The sequence below is a fragment of the Nothoprocta perdicaria genome, unplaced genomic scaffold (assembly GCF_003342845.1).
Source record: "Nothoprocta perdicaria isolate Ctin4 unplaced genomic scaffold, notPer1 scaffold_40, whole genome shotgun sequence".
In the NCBI taxonomy this organism is placed as follows: Eukaryota; Metazoa; Chordata; class Aves; order Tinamiformes; family Tinamidae; genus Nothoprocta; species Nothoprocta perdicaria.
The window spans coordinates 4,910,689-4,927,852 of NW_020455644.1; the positions used below are offsets into that span (position 1 = coordinate 4,910,689).

Here is a 17,164-nt window from a genome sequence, read left to right on the forward strand (position 1 = left end):
AGACCGAGGAGTGAATAACACTTGCTCAGAAAGAGTTTTTACTGTCTGAGTAAGACACTTCACTGTGTGGCTTCATTGTGCCGTTAATATAGTGGACATAAAACATTAATACATTTCTGAGTATATTAATTTTAATTTCTGAAATTAAATATAACAATAATAAAGTCTGCAGAAAAAAACCTCATTTAACTGATGTTATTACATTGACTAACCCTGAAGTCAGAATTGAAAGATGAGAAGAAACAAAAAGTTAAAATACCACTTACGAATAACACAATATATTGTCTTTACTGGGCAGGTGATTGCCCTCCTTCACTTACTGGAGTAAAGAAAATCCCCAAAAAGTGATGCTCAGGTCTGTATTTGCTTTAAAGCAGTTTTGATACTAAATCTGAGGAAGATCAGTAGAATCAAATCCTTTTTGGCAAATCAGGATCTGTCTCTCATTTTCTGTGTTATGTACAATGCAGATGCAACAGTCATTTTCCACTACTGGAAATATTCAAAACAAGGAAGTCTCCTTTTGGAAATCACTAAGATGCAATAGGCACTCCAGATGAGAAGCAAATTCACACCACTTCTCCAAATAAAACCTATAAACAAGACTTCAGGAAAGCAATCTCACTGGAATTTCTTTACTAGACATATCTGTCTATTTGTGAGAAGAGCAGGGAAAGCAGAAAAGCTAGAAGAGCACTGGAAAGCCAAGAACAAAGCCAGGAAGACATTTGGGCTAAAGGCTAATCGCAAATGAGCTTGAAAGTATGAGCAGAAATTGCCTCCTGCTGCGACACTGAAGTACAGCTAACTGCATGGGGCAAYGGGGAGAGCAACTCACCAGGGATGGATCACAGCTAGCAAGGGAGTAGAAAGAATAGGAGCGATCATTTTATTTCCAAGCAAATTTTTAACAGGAGCAGAGGAGAGAGAAAGAAAATATGCTGACAATGCTTTTTTTTTTTCTCCCCAGCTACTGCTACCTCTTTTTATGCCACTTTTTCACAGAGAAAGAACTAAGTGAAAAACTGATGTTCTCTGTACTGGAGGTATATATTACAAATATATTATTGGGCATATTGTGCCAAATATGTAATATCTTACCATCATGTAGAATGTATTACAATGTATTCATGTAATATTACCAAATATATCACATGAACTTCTGCATTTTGATCCAAACCAATGTTAAAAAAATCAAAAAACTGAAAAATAGGAAAGAAGCCTTGATTTCAATTTCCCAGTTCTAAAATTCAAAGGACATAAAAAAAAAGACAAGAACCAGACTACAAAATGCCACCTTGAATTGTAAAAGTTCAATACAGAACCTTTGTTATGAAACAAGCTGAAAAAAATGAGACAGATTCAAATTGTTTCAAGTGACTCAATCGGGAGACTTTGTCAAAAAACGTTTGGGTGAAAATTCTCACAAATGTTTTGCCTACTGTACTTAGGTTACCTGGGGTAAGTATCCTTACCATCAGGTGGAATGAGGGTGAAAAAGGTAATGAAGACACTGCCAGTCTGATGACTTCCTTCAGCACTGCCTTGTACTGGCATAAGGAGGCTCCTCACTGAGTGCTCTTGCGGGATTGTAATGGTCGGACTCTGCTCCTCATCTGCACAGGCCCTTTCCTCTGCAGAAGATCAAATGGYAGCACACAGCTCACGGTCCTGCCAGTAAGATCCTGCATCACTGGATTTTGTGCATACTTTCCTAAAAGGCAAAGGCCAAGATTTTTAAAAAAGAAAAATCATTAATAATTCTGGATGKTTTCCACAAATTAACCTTGCAAGAGTGAGATACTGGAGCACTGGCTTGCCTGTTAGTAGCGTGAAGAGATGGACAAGAAATATATGGCATCATAGGGCGCTTGACACACCATCGATGTGCAGCTATTTTTCTCTTAGCATTATTTGAAGGATATCCTCACAGTATGCATATCTTTTCCTTTCTGTCATTTCTGGGAAAAAAAYGAATTAGCAAAGCTTTCAGTACTAAAACTACGCCTAGGTTCTTTTRGAAGTCACTGGGACCTGCAGAGTGGGGCCTTGAGAGGGACTGGTCTGTTTGCCACAGCTGCTGGGGACAGAGCACCGCACAGCAGAACTGATTCCTGCAGCTGCCTCTTTTCTTATTGTACTCCATGAAGCAAAAATAGTTTTCAAAAATTATTAACTACAGGTAGACTTTTGAGTGTCTTTTAAAGAGTGCCTAAAATGAATACCCCCTAGAATACAAAAACAAAACAAAACAAAACAAAACAAAAGCTCTGTGCCATGTGCTCTAARTGACCCTGCGTGAGCAGGGAGGTTGGACTAGATGACCTCTGAGGTCCCTTCCAACCTTAAGCATCCTATGATTCTATGAAAAAAGGTTTTAAAGGAAATCTCAACTATTTACCTTCAAAGGAATGCTTRCCTATACAAGCCTAATAAAGGGATATCCCTCCTTGGTTTATTTCACCTTCTCCAGACTTTAACTTTATTTCTGAAGCTCCTCTGAAAATCTAACCTTTAACTGATCCATAGTGGCCAGTCTATCAGTGACAATGATGTAACAGTGAACAGAGCAAGGATGCCTTAGGAAGGCAGGAAACAAACTATSAAGGAAATCAGCACAAGACGCTGTATATTGGCTCAATAACAGATCGGGCCCTCATTTCTAAATCATTAAAGATCAAAGGAAAGAATTCAAATGTCAAGAACTTTACAAGTACATGCTCAATACTCTGAACAGGCAGGAAAATGGGAGCAAGGCAGCCAATCCTGTTCCTAGGAGAGCATTCAATGAATATTACATGACTGAGATTCAGTATTTTACTTTTGCAGATCACCTTAAAGCTATGTAATGTTGAGGATTTAAGGCCCTTAAGGAGATTAAGGGTTCAAGTGCTGTGAACAAACAAATTTGGGCCACTAAAATCACAATTTAAAAATTTAAAATGTGCACAAGATGATTAAAAGTCTGAGTTAGTGATTTTTAATTATTTTGTGCATGTTTTACATATTCATAAGTCTGCTTGGARGAGCACACTCTGCATCCAGATGAGAAACACCATTCTCTCACAGTCTGACACAGCTTTTGCGCAGCAGAAGTCAAGGTTTCAGTGATAGGAAATAAAACAGCACTGCAGCAGAGTCACAGTTTCAAATGTCCGTAATAACCTCAGGGGCTGATGGTATCACAGCCTCAGACCTAACCACATGTGGTACCTTCTGTTGCCCAGCTCTGGGCCATCCAGTCTGCTTTATCTCTGCTCCCTCCAAGCTGCAGGTTTAAATCTGCACTGATTCTCCATTCCTGTAAGGGCACAGAGAAGGGCCAAATCCAGGCCATGCCTCAGCRTCCCTCATCTCAGCCTAACAGTGTCAGAGCAGAGCCACCATGTCAAGACTCCCAGGAGGGGAACATGGGATGGAGGGGAGACTGAACTGTGGTAAAGGGATCCCATCCACAAAAGAAGTGGGAAGGTTCGTAGTAGGCTTGCTCATTAAGCCCAGGGCCACTATGAGGTGAAATTTCCCAGGGTCAGATACTGACTCTTCCTGGATAGCTCAGGTCGGTTAGGGAGTGGGGACCTAGGGAAGAGAAACTCTCTCCATAGCCACCTGGAAGCACAGGAAAATTAGTTAGGCAATCTGGTTGTWTCCATTATCTTTCTTTTTTATTGTCAAAATCAAGAAACACTGAAGTGAAAAGTTTCTTCACTGCGTGGGTCAATAAAACTCATTTTTTAATAAAATGTATCATTAGTCTGCAGCAATTGTCCCTGTCCTCTCCCCCAGGTTCCTTCTTATTCATGAATGGTTTGTCACATTGTGAAGAAAGCAGCCACCAAACCTGACAGCAGGTAAAAATCTTACTCTGACATTTTAGCCTGGTTGTAAGTCGAAGATCTACTTATGAGATGACTCTAATGAAGTATTTACTTCACTGTTTTGAAGAGCAGCCTGAAATACTGTTGTCTGTACAAGATATGAATCATAACTGCCTAATGTCAGCAGCCTACCTTTTAATTAGCCTGTAAAAATAAGCCTTACCAGACATCTAGTCATCCAATTTTCAGATGTTGTCCTTGTAACTAGAAATGGATTCATTAAAAAGCAGAAATAGAGGCTACTGAACGGAAATTCTGTTAAGAACGAGTGTTTTTCAAAAAAGTAAATGAGCTAATGTAAACAAGAAAAGAATGCCAAATACGGCTCTGCATGTGTGTCCAGGATCTGGGCAAGGCTTTGAAGGCACCCAGCAGAACTACTATTTTCTGCCACATGGTAGTGCAGGTGCCACAGTACAGCAGAAAACCAGTGTGACTCATCCGTGTATTTAAACACAGCAAACTGTACARATTTCAGTGCTAAATAATCCATTGTCTTCCAGCTGTTCATAAAGCTGTACTGGAAGGACAAAAACCCTGCACCATGCACACACCCAAATATACATTTGATAGTTTCAAACACGCACAGTTTCTCAAATAATTAAACTCTACACATCTAGAGATATTTTACAGATTAAAGTCAACACTCAAATTTCATCTTGAAAGCTACAGGCTCAACAGTCCAACAGCGTTCACCATAAGAAAATGTTTTAACTGTTACATGGCACTGGCCTCTGTCGGCTCTGTCAGAAGCTAGTGATGGCTCAGAAGCAGATTAAATGAGACAAGGCAAAGACACATTCCTCCTTGTTTCATCATATTCTCCCCACTCCTGTCAGTCAACAATTTCGCAGAATCTCCTGAAGCTGGTGAGAGCATCTGATACATGGTATTATTAGCCAGCCAATGCAATAGCTTTTCATGAATTTGCCTAGTCCCATTTTGAACACATTTGCAGTTCTTGGCTTTCCTGAATTTTCTCTGTTTGTGGATGGGAGCCTTCCCATGCTTCTGAACGTTTTTGTTAACTTTCTTGCTACCTTTATCTTCAGGCCAATTGTTGGCAATAAGATCATTTTGTGACATTTTGAAGACAAAACAATCCTGGATGATTTTATGTCATCTGTCATCAGTGATACATTTTGTCACTTCATATTTTTCCTTTTCTCAAGGTCACTCCTGATTACCTCAGACAAAATATGGTCCCAGCAGAGACTGCTGGAGATATTTCTGATAACTTCTTCCATTTTAAAAACTGGTCGTTTGTTCTCAACTTGTTTCATATCTTTTATTCTAGCAGGAGCCATCAACAGAAACTGCGTCACTTAATATGCATGTAACTGCTTTCTGCACAAACATATGAGTGATCTTAGTACTTATCCTCTTTTGGGACACAATACAATGGTCTAGTCTTCAGAGTGGTCATGTGCCCAGTTTTGTTTCCAAATTAAAAAAAAAAAAAGAAGAAAAAGAAAAGAAGAAACTAAAAATTCATGCATTGTTGGCTTCTACAGTTACCCAGGACATCTAATTGGACTCCAAATCCTACAGATAACTTTTTTCCATACTTTTTTTTAACATTTTCATTAAGACTTCAAATTATACTCTTCAGTTCTCTGACATATTGCTCTGTAAAATGCCGTGTTATTAATTCAAGTGAAAGGTATCAGTGAAAAAAATGCTGCTGCTGTTTTTGTTCTTAAAGGTATCACAAGGTCCATATCTCTCCTATACTCCATCTCAACTGCTGAAACACCCGATAAATATTGGGAAAAGGTGTGTTAGACTAAAGCTTTCCTAGTATAGAAGAGAAACTGCCTATCAGCAGTAAATCATGGAATTTCTCAGAAAGAAAATAAATGAAGAGACTCATTAGGAACTCTAAGATAGTAACACTATAGTCAACAATATCAAGTAGTAGATAGTAGGTAATTAGTACATCTGAATAAATCTTAGGCACTTGAGTGTAATGGTAGGAGCTGCCATAGTGACCACTCAGGTCACAGAATCATTATGGTTGTAAAGGGCCTTCAAGATCATCAAGTTTGACTGTCAACCCATCCCCACCCTGCCTGCTAAACCGTGTCCCTAAGTGCCTCATGTCCATGTTTCTTGAATGCTGTCAGGGATGATGAATCCTTCACTTCCCTGGGCAGCCTTTTTAAACGCTTCACCACTCCTTCAGTGTACAAATTCTTCCTAATGTCTAATCTGAACCTCCTCTGGTGCAACTTAAGGCTGTTTCCTCTTGCCCTATTGTTATTCTGCACAAGCATTACCAAAGTAGAGGGTGATGACAGATTATTTCCTCRCAGGCTTCCTAAAAATGCATGGAAGGGCTAAATACATAATTCCACTGCAAGACAAAGTCCATACTTTCCAAGTGACCCATGTGTGCTGAGACACTTTCTAAAATATTCAAGTTTAGCCACACTTAAGGGCWATTTCTGCTCTATGTTGCCTACAGTATCAGAGGAAGTCATTTATAATTAACTCCTTGAAGACACTTGCTGTACTTTTTACCCATAACAAATACACTATTTTTTCCTTGAATTTTAAAATGCCACATTCTCTCAGAATATTCCTATTTAAAGCAAATATATTTGACTCTCTCTAATGTGTAACCATTTTTATGTTGCTGTGTGATTGCATATAAACTATAAAGATATAATTTATGAGCAGAATTTTAAGGTAAGCTTTCTATTTAAGCAGCAAAAACATATAGTTGATAGAAAAGAACACATTTATTACAAAATTTAACAACTAGAGAAAAATCTCTATGTTTGTGTAATTTTCAATTTACACAGGGAAAATGATATTTGAAAAGAACAATGTTTTATAAGTTGGCTAGATATCAGCCATTGTGATACTTCAAAACTTTCTATGAAAGTCTGAAAATTAGATTGTCTGCAAATTGACTTTATTCTTCTTTCCTGTCTAAACTGAAAGAAATGAAAAAAAAAAAGAAGATGAAAAATAGACTACACATCCATTTACTCTCATTTTGAACATGATGAGATACTGTAAGCCTCACAGCAAATGCGCTGGTATTAGATTGATGGTTTTTATTTAGGATATGCAATACTTAGAACTCCCTCACCGTAGCATACAGCTGCTTTATAGGTTTATACCTAAGCTGATTTATTTTGATGAAAGCAGAGATTCATTTTCTACTTTTAATTCAAACAGTAGCATTTCCTTTTAAATTGCTATAGTAAGCCAGTAAGCAGGTAATACATGGATCTGTGTAGTGTTCAGTGGATTATCAATATACCAACTGGAAAATCAGAAAGAAGGTAGAGGTCATCTAATTCATCCACCCACTCCCCAACATCCCTGCCCTCTACTGTGGAGCTGATCCTCATTCCTGGTGCTTGACTTTGTGTCATTTGAAAAAGTCCCAGCGATGGGATTTAGTACTGTACCAGTTATTGGCCTGTGAAGAACCAGACCCCTCTAATTTGGATTACGATAAGCAGCATTTATAGGAACCTCTGTTTCATTTCAGGGAATTAACATCCACTTTCAAAGATAACTTGAGAGAGTACAGAGAGAGACCTTCTAAACATTTTGCATATTGGTGACTTCCATTGCAAAGCTGGAGAGATGAAACGATGGTGGTTTTGAGATGAAACGATGGTGGCAAGAAGCAACTGGAGAAAGCTCAGAATAAATACAATGTACATATTATTTGGAAGCAATTCTCTTATTTACAAGAGAGAAAGTGAGAAAACACTGCTCTGATCCTCTAACCCAGAGTAACAAATCCACAAAGTCCACCTTACACAACCATTTTCTGCCCTTATTTCACACACTGAATGCTCTTTGCAGTGTCACAGAGAAGCTTCTTCATTCTTGTCCCAGAGATCATGAAAATGTGAACTTTGGTAAAGGGGAAAAGAAATCTCTTTATGCCGAAATTAGGTCTGTCAGAGTCCCCCAGGGGAAGAGCACAAGATGACCGTCTCTTGCTGCCCTGTTCATTTTATTCATATGGAACCAGTACTCCTCAGCCTTCCACCACCATCGCCACGAGCTTGGGCCCTTCGAGATCTGAATTATCAGCTATTTTCTTTTGAAGCACTGYGTATCAGGTGATCTGTCCTTTGTGCAATGCGCTTGCACCTCTAAGTGTAGTGACAGCACTTGTCATTTAGATAGCGCTTTCATCTTCAAAGCACTTTACAAACATCAATTAACCTAAATCTAGATTAATTAATCTGGCAATTAATTTGCCGTATATCCAGCAGTTAGAACAATGGAAAGCAAACTAGTGCCTATTAAAGTCAACAAAATGAGTTCCCTTGACTCCAATATGAAACAGATCAAGCTCATTTCTCGAGTCTATTTCCCAGTCTTAAATCTTTAGCACAATGTGGAATTCATTGCTCTATCATGAATACAGTCGGGGAAGAGGAGAGGGAAAATGGAAGACGTGAGCTGAGGTTACACTTAGATCTTGTGCCCCCTCCCCGGCCCCCACACAGACCTTGCTAAGATTGATTGGATCAGTTCTCAAGATGCTCGGATGAATCAGGGTCCCAAACACACTGCTGTGATTAATGAATTCAGGAGGCACTCATAAACTGATTGCTAAATTATATATTAACCCAAACTCATAAAACAGGATGAGTAGTTGCATAAAATTCCCCACAATCACAGTGCTTCTTGTCGAGTGAGCCACTTGAGTTTTTARCAACTATACTGTTCCTGCAACCGCAAGTGTGCATCAAAAACAAGGAGAACATTAGAGAGAAAGCAAGAGAAACATTTAAGGACAGTACTAAGGACTGTGAAAAGGAAATCCTATGGCATTTACCCAAGCAGGCCTCAAATTGATCAGCCTTTACAACATGCCCTTTATTTTTACCTTTATGAAAACCTTCAAAAAAATGGATCATTTTTCAGTTTTCAGAAATCAGTTTTAAAACCCTTCCTCTTGTTAAGCAATACAAATTTACACTTTATTTTACCTTTTATCTAGTGTATTTCTTTATATAAACTCCTGTGTTAAATATACACAATCTCCCAATTCTTATTTTTTTGCTTGCTATGAACACCAAGGAGAAACTTGTAATTACCTAAAATTACCAGTCTCTTTTACAGGAACACCTCTGAAAACTCACCAGAGAAAATCCTTAAAATGTTAAATTTTTAAAGAAAGATTTGCACACTCCGAGAGGGAGGCAATTATTCTAAAAATTTTAGGAAAATACCCTGACCTAATACAAAAGAACTGAGACTCACTGAAAAAGTAAATTGAAAGCATCTTTAAATTCTTATGATTCACATGTAAAAGCTTGATATTCTCTTTCTTGCTATTTTTTGAAAGAGTTCCACAAAAAGGACTCCAAAACCTCTTCAACAATATCAACGTCAAGGTAGGCCATGAGTGAATAACTGACTTCCCTGGTATTAATTTTGTTAGTAAATTTAGTAGAAAAATGTAGACCTGCATAGCTAATCAGGTATGAATAAAAACACTCAAATAAATAAACCTAGGTTTAACATAGGTTCTCATTGGTTTTTGGACTGAGTCTCTTTCTACACGGGATTAAGAGAATAAAAAAAAAAAAAAGCTATGATTATTTGATTATGAAATGACATGAAATCCTTCAGTTCAAGCTTCCCTAATTGTTGTCTCGTACTGCTTGGCTTGGCCTTTGTGCCACATACCTTTTAAAACCCCGCACAAATATTACAGCTTTTCACCATAAACCATATCATTCTATGTTAGGGCTTCAAATACTCTATGGCAGATAAACCATGAAAGAATATAGCACTAATGGATTTGTCAGAAAGTATTACTTACTGCTCGTCTCTTAAGCTTTGCTTCGCCTTCTTCATAGGTTCTGCCCAGTTACTTTCACTGCTGTTATTCAAAGATACTGCATGCTTATTGAAGGATTACAGCTTATAAAATACCTGTATTAGCAGAACTGTAGTAAAGTCTAAAGGTCTGAAAGCTTATYGATCTAGAAAGAATTGCAGCCCATAAACAAGCTTTTTTTTTTTTTTTTTCCCTTTAATGATACAATCAAATTTTTGTCATTTTGTGTGGAAAGTTTAATGCTCTGAAGAAATCAGAAAGAAATACCACTACAGCTATTAGAGAAAGGCCTGTCATTCAAAATGCCATAACATAACCTAGGATCAGATCCCAGGAAAAAGATTAAAATTAAAGTSAATGCCTATTTTCATCTAGCGTAACATCAGAATCTTTCTTGTTAAGGAAAGGCAGGCTGTAGAGCTTCTTCTATTAATATTGCAAGCAAGGATCATATTATATAATAGCAGCAACAAGGCAGAAAATACACTGTAGATTTTTAATTTAAGCAAAGTGCAGATCTCTACAGAAGACTCTGTTAGCAATGATATACCGTAAAARCATTGCCTACGAAAATTCACATTGAAACGGCCAAGGTATTGCTATTTATAAAGATCTTCTTATTAAATTGAAATCACAATGATCTTGATGACCCTACAATGTATCTCAATATACTGAGGCCTACAAACATGTGCAGATAGATCCCTTGCCAGCAAACCAAACATAGAATCTATGTGCAAAAAGTAGTAGCTCCTCTAGCACATCCAAAGGCCAGAAGCAAGGAAGTCAACAGGACATAAGAAAGAATGAGGAGCAATGGAAAACCAGCCTTTAACCTCACTTGGAAGAGTCCAATGAAAGGCAGGTTACTCAGAAGTAGCCTCTCCTTTCTGTACAATGTCTCAGGGCTTCATGTTGCAAGAATCATTCACACATCTGGAGGCCTTATGATCTCCTGGTATAAGTAGAGCTCCGTGATGCCTGTTCCAGACAGAGCTGTGTGTATGTGAATAAGCATCAGGAGGATCAGGACCGTGTTYTGTAATCTGCTATAGGCAGAGATGCAGCAATAATAAACATATTGACACACTGACACCATCCCAACATACAGGAGAAGCTTTTGAACAGCAGCAAAGTGCCTAATGTACATTTTTCTTTCAAAAATTTTCCCTGTACTGGAGAGGGATAGAGAGAATGTTCCAATAGACATGACAAGAACTTCCTTTTGCAGTTTCTTCTGCTATTTCATCTGTAAGTAACTTTTTCTTCCATTTTCCCCCATTTTTTCCTTCAGAGCAAATTTCTTTCAGTGAAGTTTTCTGTACAGTCTCCACAGATTACATTCTTACCCTAAGTCATTTGTACCACACAGTCTGTACCTCTACAGCACCTTTTTACTTGTTTATTCATCAAGTATTACACTAAATAATTATAACATCTATTTTTTCATGTATATTACCACAATTCCTCTTAAACAAGAACCTACAACTACTAGAAGAGATGGATAACACATTATAGCCCCCATGCAGTTTTTTCAGTAATAACCTATGTGAACTGAAGCTAGTATTTACATATCAGAAAGGCTGAAGCCTTCAACATATATAAACTTGGTACTGTTAGCATTGAATGAAGTTATGACTGGCACTGAAGTGTGACCAAGCTTCTCAGGTGGCTTCAGTGCCAAGAAGAAAAGCACAGGTTCATAAACACAAGGCATCATTTTTATAATAAAACCAAGAGCAGAAATAATTGCAGTGAAGTTTTACAAGACATCCTGAGAGGAACAAAAAATAACTGCTCTCTGCACCACAGTTAAATAAAGCAAAGTCRGATTTTTTTTAAAAGCCCACAAGGAATTCAAATTTACAGACCTTGTAAGGGATGCTGGCAAAGACTTTTTAAGGGAGACCCTAATTGCTGGTTGCTTTGATTTTAGTGACCTTGCACATCTCATCTTTTTAAACAGACATTTTTAACTGGAAGGTTTCAAAAGCTCAGAGAGCACAAAGGCTGCTTTCGGTGCAATACTCACCAAAGGGCAAATTTCTGTAACTTAAGTATATTATGTAAGTTAAGCTGTATTGTTTTAGTGTATTTTTGCAATGTTAGTCCCCCCTCCTCATAACATAAATCAAACCACTGAGCTCAGAACACATGTAATTGCAGTGGCAGAGAAGAAAGGCCAAGAGTCTGGAGCTCCAAAGAGCCTGCAGAGTGTGGACAGAGCCCAGGGAGGCCATCAGTGCAACGTGTCTGCTACTAAGAAGGACTTCCCTCCTTTGCAGAATTTACACACAGTGACATATTCCCTCCAAGCATCCCTGCTGCCTCTTAAAACCTTAACTTAGGTTATGTTTTTAGAGTATGTTAAAAAGAAACAGTTGGTACAGTCACCAAATCACCCAGGCTCAGGGGATTACTGTGCAGTGATTAGACAATCCTGGTGAGAAGCTGGTGCTCAGCAAGGCAGCTGGAGTGCACTAAAAGGCTCCACATTGAATACTGCTCAGGGAATTCTTCCAGTGCTTAACAGCAACATATTGCTGTATACTTTATGAAATGAAACAAAGAATTTAAAGTCAGATCTTCAAAAATACGGTAGCCTGAAGAACAGAAGGCTTAGTCAATGTAAATCAAAGTATAAACATTTATATAGTGCTAAACCCTTCACTTCTCTAAATCTTATAATTGCCATTCTTCTCTTCTTGCTGCCATCAAATTCGTAAGCTATAGTCCACCCAGAAGACAAACAGAATTGCCATCTGAAAAGCACTATCTGTTAGACACAGCTGATTTGAGGGGCTGCTTTATAACAGTAACCTCATCTTCAAGCACCAAAAGGGCTAAGGAGACTGACTTTTAAAGAGGCTTCAAGTTTCATTCTTATTTTATATTATAATTAATTTGAAATTATTTCTGTGCTCATTAGTGACCTGGTGCATATTCCACAAATAAGAGCTTTTCTGTGAATGTCTAAACATAATCTTGGGACAAATACTCAAAAACCTAAGTCAGGGCCCATGAGCACTTGCATACCCAAATGAAAACACATACACTTTGAAAAAAAAAGAAGAAATTTTCACAAACACACAATTTTCAAAAWTAATAGGATCATAAAGTCCATTTCTTCCTGATGCTTTTCTCTTTCCTTAAGCCCTTTCCTCTRAGTTTTCCCTCAGTTTTCCCTTTTCTTCTCTACAGATAGTCTCAATGAACTATTCTTCTTCCTCCTGACTTTTCGCTCTTTACCTTATCTTTTAGCAGTATCATCTGCAGACATAAATTCAACTGCTGTCTCTGCTCATAACCCAAAGGCCTTCCTCCATTATTCCCAAATCCATGTTATGCCTAATGTTAAACACCAGCAGTTTTTTTCCGATACCTTCTCACCTCAGTCTCAAAGAGGTTAAAACATGGCACCCTCTCCAGAACCACAGTCCTCTTCCCTCATGGATTTGACACCTGCCCTCATGTTGTAGACATCACATTTCTAAACATCACATTTCCTTTGCATTTCTTCTTGAAAGCCAAAGTGATCTAAGAGGCCACATCTACACAGTGTGGTGAAAGCAGCTCTGTGCCAACTTGGGTTCTCATTTGAGCAGCAAAAGTATGGCCATCTTCAGCCTCAAACCAAAGTCTAGTCCCAGGTTACTGTGAGACCATGCTTAAAAAGTTGGCTTAAACTCTAAGTGCAGCCACAGCTGAGTGCTGATGCTCTAAGTGACTGTGGGATATAAGCTGGGCAAGGTGGCCTGGGATCTTGTGCCCAGGTAAAGGCAGGGTGCTGCTTTCTGCATCTGCTTGCATAAGGCACATGCACTGAGAGCAGCTTTGCTGTAGAAGACGGATAAAGAGACTGTTACATTACATCCGTTCTCCAGTCTCTCAGCATCTCCCATTTTGAGTATGCCAGGCTCTTTAGCATTTTGACATCTGCAGCTTTTGACCACCACTCATTCTYGCAGAATGCTGCAGTAGATTTAATACTCCCACCTGCTGCTTTAGCCTCGTCACCCACATCTAAACACCCAAACAGTCGCTTCAGACTATAGCAAACAAGAATTGCTTGTTCTCCCTTTCATGGTCCACTCCATTCATAAGAAAAAGCTCAGCTCCCGGCTCTGCCTGAGCTACAATGTGAGCTCAATATGCAAACCAGCAGGCTCCGCTCTTTCTCCAGAGCTACCACTTCACTTTGTCATAAAGCAAGAGCCCGGTCTCCAGAGGCACCAAACACTCATCGTCCTGGACCATCCGTTGAGTCTGTCATTTTGCTACCTCTGCAGAGATGCTTTCTTTCTTTCTTTTATTTATTTTTTTTCTCTTTTTCCTTTTTCCCCCTCTCTGGAAGATTTACATTGCTTTTACAACATAGGGTGATTTGCTTGTCTTCTGTGTTTTAGGCAACCAAACTCACTGATATTTAATCTACCCAGGAAATTTTTAAAATCACAACCCCCCAGGATAACAGTCATTATCCTGACACTTCACATTACTCTCATCCTATATATGCTACAATAACTAACTCCTCCACATTTCTTCATTTGCATTACAAGTCCTCTTTAGTCAATATTGTTCATTGCACTTGCCTTGTAAAATGGAGGAAAAGCTTTTTCCCTGTGCTCATTCTCTATTTCGTCTCCTATGACAGTATCAATGTCACTGAAAATGCCAAACACAACTGGCTTGGCCATTTACCACCTCAGGGACAGATGCAAAGATGTTTTACTTGAGTTTCCTTGCATCACTTCAGTTCTCAGCTTCCTTGCAATCTCTCAGATGCATCTATCACAAATACTTTTTTGGGTCTCCTAACCACCCTCTGTTCCATCCACTTCAACCCTTATTTTTCCTTGCTACCTTTTTTCATCTTTGTCTCAACCTTCCTCACTCTTTCAGTGCTTCTTTTTACCTTAGACTCTTCACCCCACCACTTAATGATTGCTCAGAAATGCAAAACGAGACACAAAAAGAGAGACACGTTTTCATTCCTGGTGTATCTACTCTACCATAAAAAAGTACATACACAAACACTGTGGCTGCATCACTGCTGTTTGGTAACTGTGCTGATTTTGCAAAGCCAATAAATGAGAGTCATCACAACTAGTGTTCGTAACTCCTTGCTCCTTTTCCACCCATTTGTGGCACTGCAATGTGTTCCAGACAGAAACGTGTCATTTTGTGAAAAATAATGAATATAGAAAAATAATATGTGAAAAATAATAATACAGAACATTATGAAGCTATAATGATACAGGAAGAGAGATTTGCAGGGAAAAGAAAAAAAAATAGCCAATTCATTTAGATCACAGGAGAAAAAAAAGACCAGTCTGGGGGCCCAAAATCTTTTCAATAGATCTGAAAAGCTGAACAGAGGTTGGGGACAGTGCTCTTTTTTTAACATTCTTTAATTTAGTTTTAAACTTAAACCTGATTAGAAGATCTGAAATATCAGGTTCTGCCTTGATTTAAGCAGCCAGAGCTGCTTGATTTTCATAAGCCAGAGGAAGACAGATTTTTCTACACATGCCCAACCATCAGCTGGCTAATAACGATGTTGTTACTGTGACATGTTTCTGTGGCCATCCATTCTTCATATATAAAAACAGACCTCATAATTCAGTATTTTTCTTACAGAGGAAGTCTGGACATAAAAGCAAGGAACCAGCAGTGAAAATGGTGGCAAGTTTGCCACTTGCCTTGAGTACACTTTCACCAATTCAATGATGCTGGGTTTAAATTACCCAACTGATTGGCACAAACAGCCCCATCATTTTTTTCACTTTACTGAACCCACTTCTGTGCATCACAGTTTGATTGTGGTAATCATAAACTGCTGTATGATCATCATTTCTGTCAAAGACAGCACTACAGAATAGCGATCTTTAAATCAAAAACAGAAGCCAAGTTTTGTATCTTAGAAGTAAAACTATTCAAACTGCAGGAACACCTTCTGACCTTCAGTCTGCGGTCCTGGTCTCCACTGCACAGAGAATTTACAGACACTTTAAAAGTCTTCCATGCTGGATTTAAGTTATTCATCACAACCTAGGAGTGAGGAGGAAAAAAAAAAAAAAAAAAAAAAAAGGAAAGCCCTTAACATTTGCATATCTCTGAACAGTATTCATCAAAAGCCATGATTTTCAATACGCTCCCAGGAAAGAGGAAAAGGAAAAAGGTAGAGCTCAGCGGGAGGTTTGCAGAATGACATGCACGGGGTATCTGCCCTGGAGTGGCCTGCAGTTTTCAACATATCTGCTTCAGAAAGCTCCAGGAAGAAGCACATGCAGGGAATGGATCTGTGCACAGATCTGTCGCACTACAGTGACTGTCCCAGCACTGCCACACCTCAGATTGGGAGTAATTCATGAACAGAAGGCAGTGGAATACCTCTCTGAACTGGAAAATATGGAAAGGACACAGATGCATTAGGCAATGGGGATGTGCATCTGTTCAGGGATGGGGTCTTACTTGTCGGGAAGATTTCAAAGGATCTGTATCAGACAGAAAGATACCCCTGTATACCTGCTGTAGCTGATCCTATACTCCTAAATGCTGCTCTTTTAAGACAGCAGCAGTCATTGACATGCAGGCAATAATGAAATTATGGCATGGGAAACAAATAAAAAGCACCTAAATTACAAACCTTTTGATGATTGGCAACAAGGAGACAGAGCTGACAGAATACAGTATTAATGGGAAAATATCATATCATCTGCAATATGACTTGGGCTAAATATAATATATAAAAATTCCTTAAAATTGGAGAATTTTCTGCCAGTTTAATTAAAGTTTSGCTTCAGTATCACTCTCCCTCTCTCTTGTGTAAGTCAAGACCTGATGCCCATTAGTCAATAAATACCCAAGACATAAAAGTTTTGTTTAACATAGGTACATGCAATGCCTGTTGTGACAGAGAAAGCAAACCTTATACCTCATGACAGCCCACTCACGTGTCCTTGGAAAGCAAATCCAGGGCAATTCCTTACCTCAGTCCTGTGGACAAGCTGCTGCGTTGCATCATCGTTCATCCGGAAAATCTCCAGAAAAGGATCAGATTTGCTGAAAAAATCCTAAAATAAAATACAGAACAAGTTACTCTGAAGATTTTGAACTTTTCAGGCACACTGAATCTGTGCTTCCCTGGTTGCTAATGAAAAAGGAAACCCAAGTGTGATTTCAGAGGGACCTCCTAGTGTTCCTCAGCAATATTTCATCCTTATTCCACAAGGACTTTGACAGTGCTGCTGTTGTTCTCAGTCTGGCTATGCTAACATGGCAAGCAGAACTGATATTTTAGTTCCTTTTCATGTTTTAATTCCTTTTCTGGTCTTATGCCCAGGCTTGGTTCCTGCATTTTAGCCCCTTCATTCACCTAGCTCATTTCTTCCTGCCCTCCATACCTGTTTGGCTAACTGGATTGCTCTGGAGAGGGGAAAAACTTTGGATAATCTCT

The 17,164-nt window shown here is 38.7% G+C and overlaps 1 protein-coding gene across 1 annotated transcript in view; it reads right to left on the reverse strand.

Annotated features, from left to right (window-relative positions):
- LOC112952624 (copine-4) overlaps positions 1-17,164 on the reverse strand; it is a 93,316-nt gene that overhangs the window by 60,224 nt on the left and 15,928 nt on the right. The window contains exons 4-5 of the mRNA XM_026045516.1: positions 16,698-16,781; positions 15,667-15,756 (exon numbers count right to left, since the gene is read on the reverse strand). Coding sequence (XP_025901301.1) covers positions 15,667-15,756; positions 16,698-16,781 — 174 coding nt within the window. The remainder of the gene's footprint in view (positions 1-15,666; positions 15,757-16,697; positions 16,782-17,164) is intronic.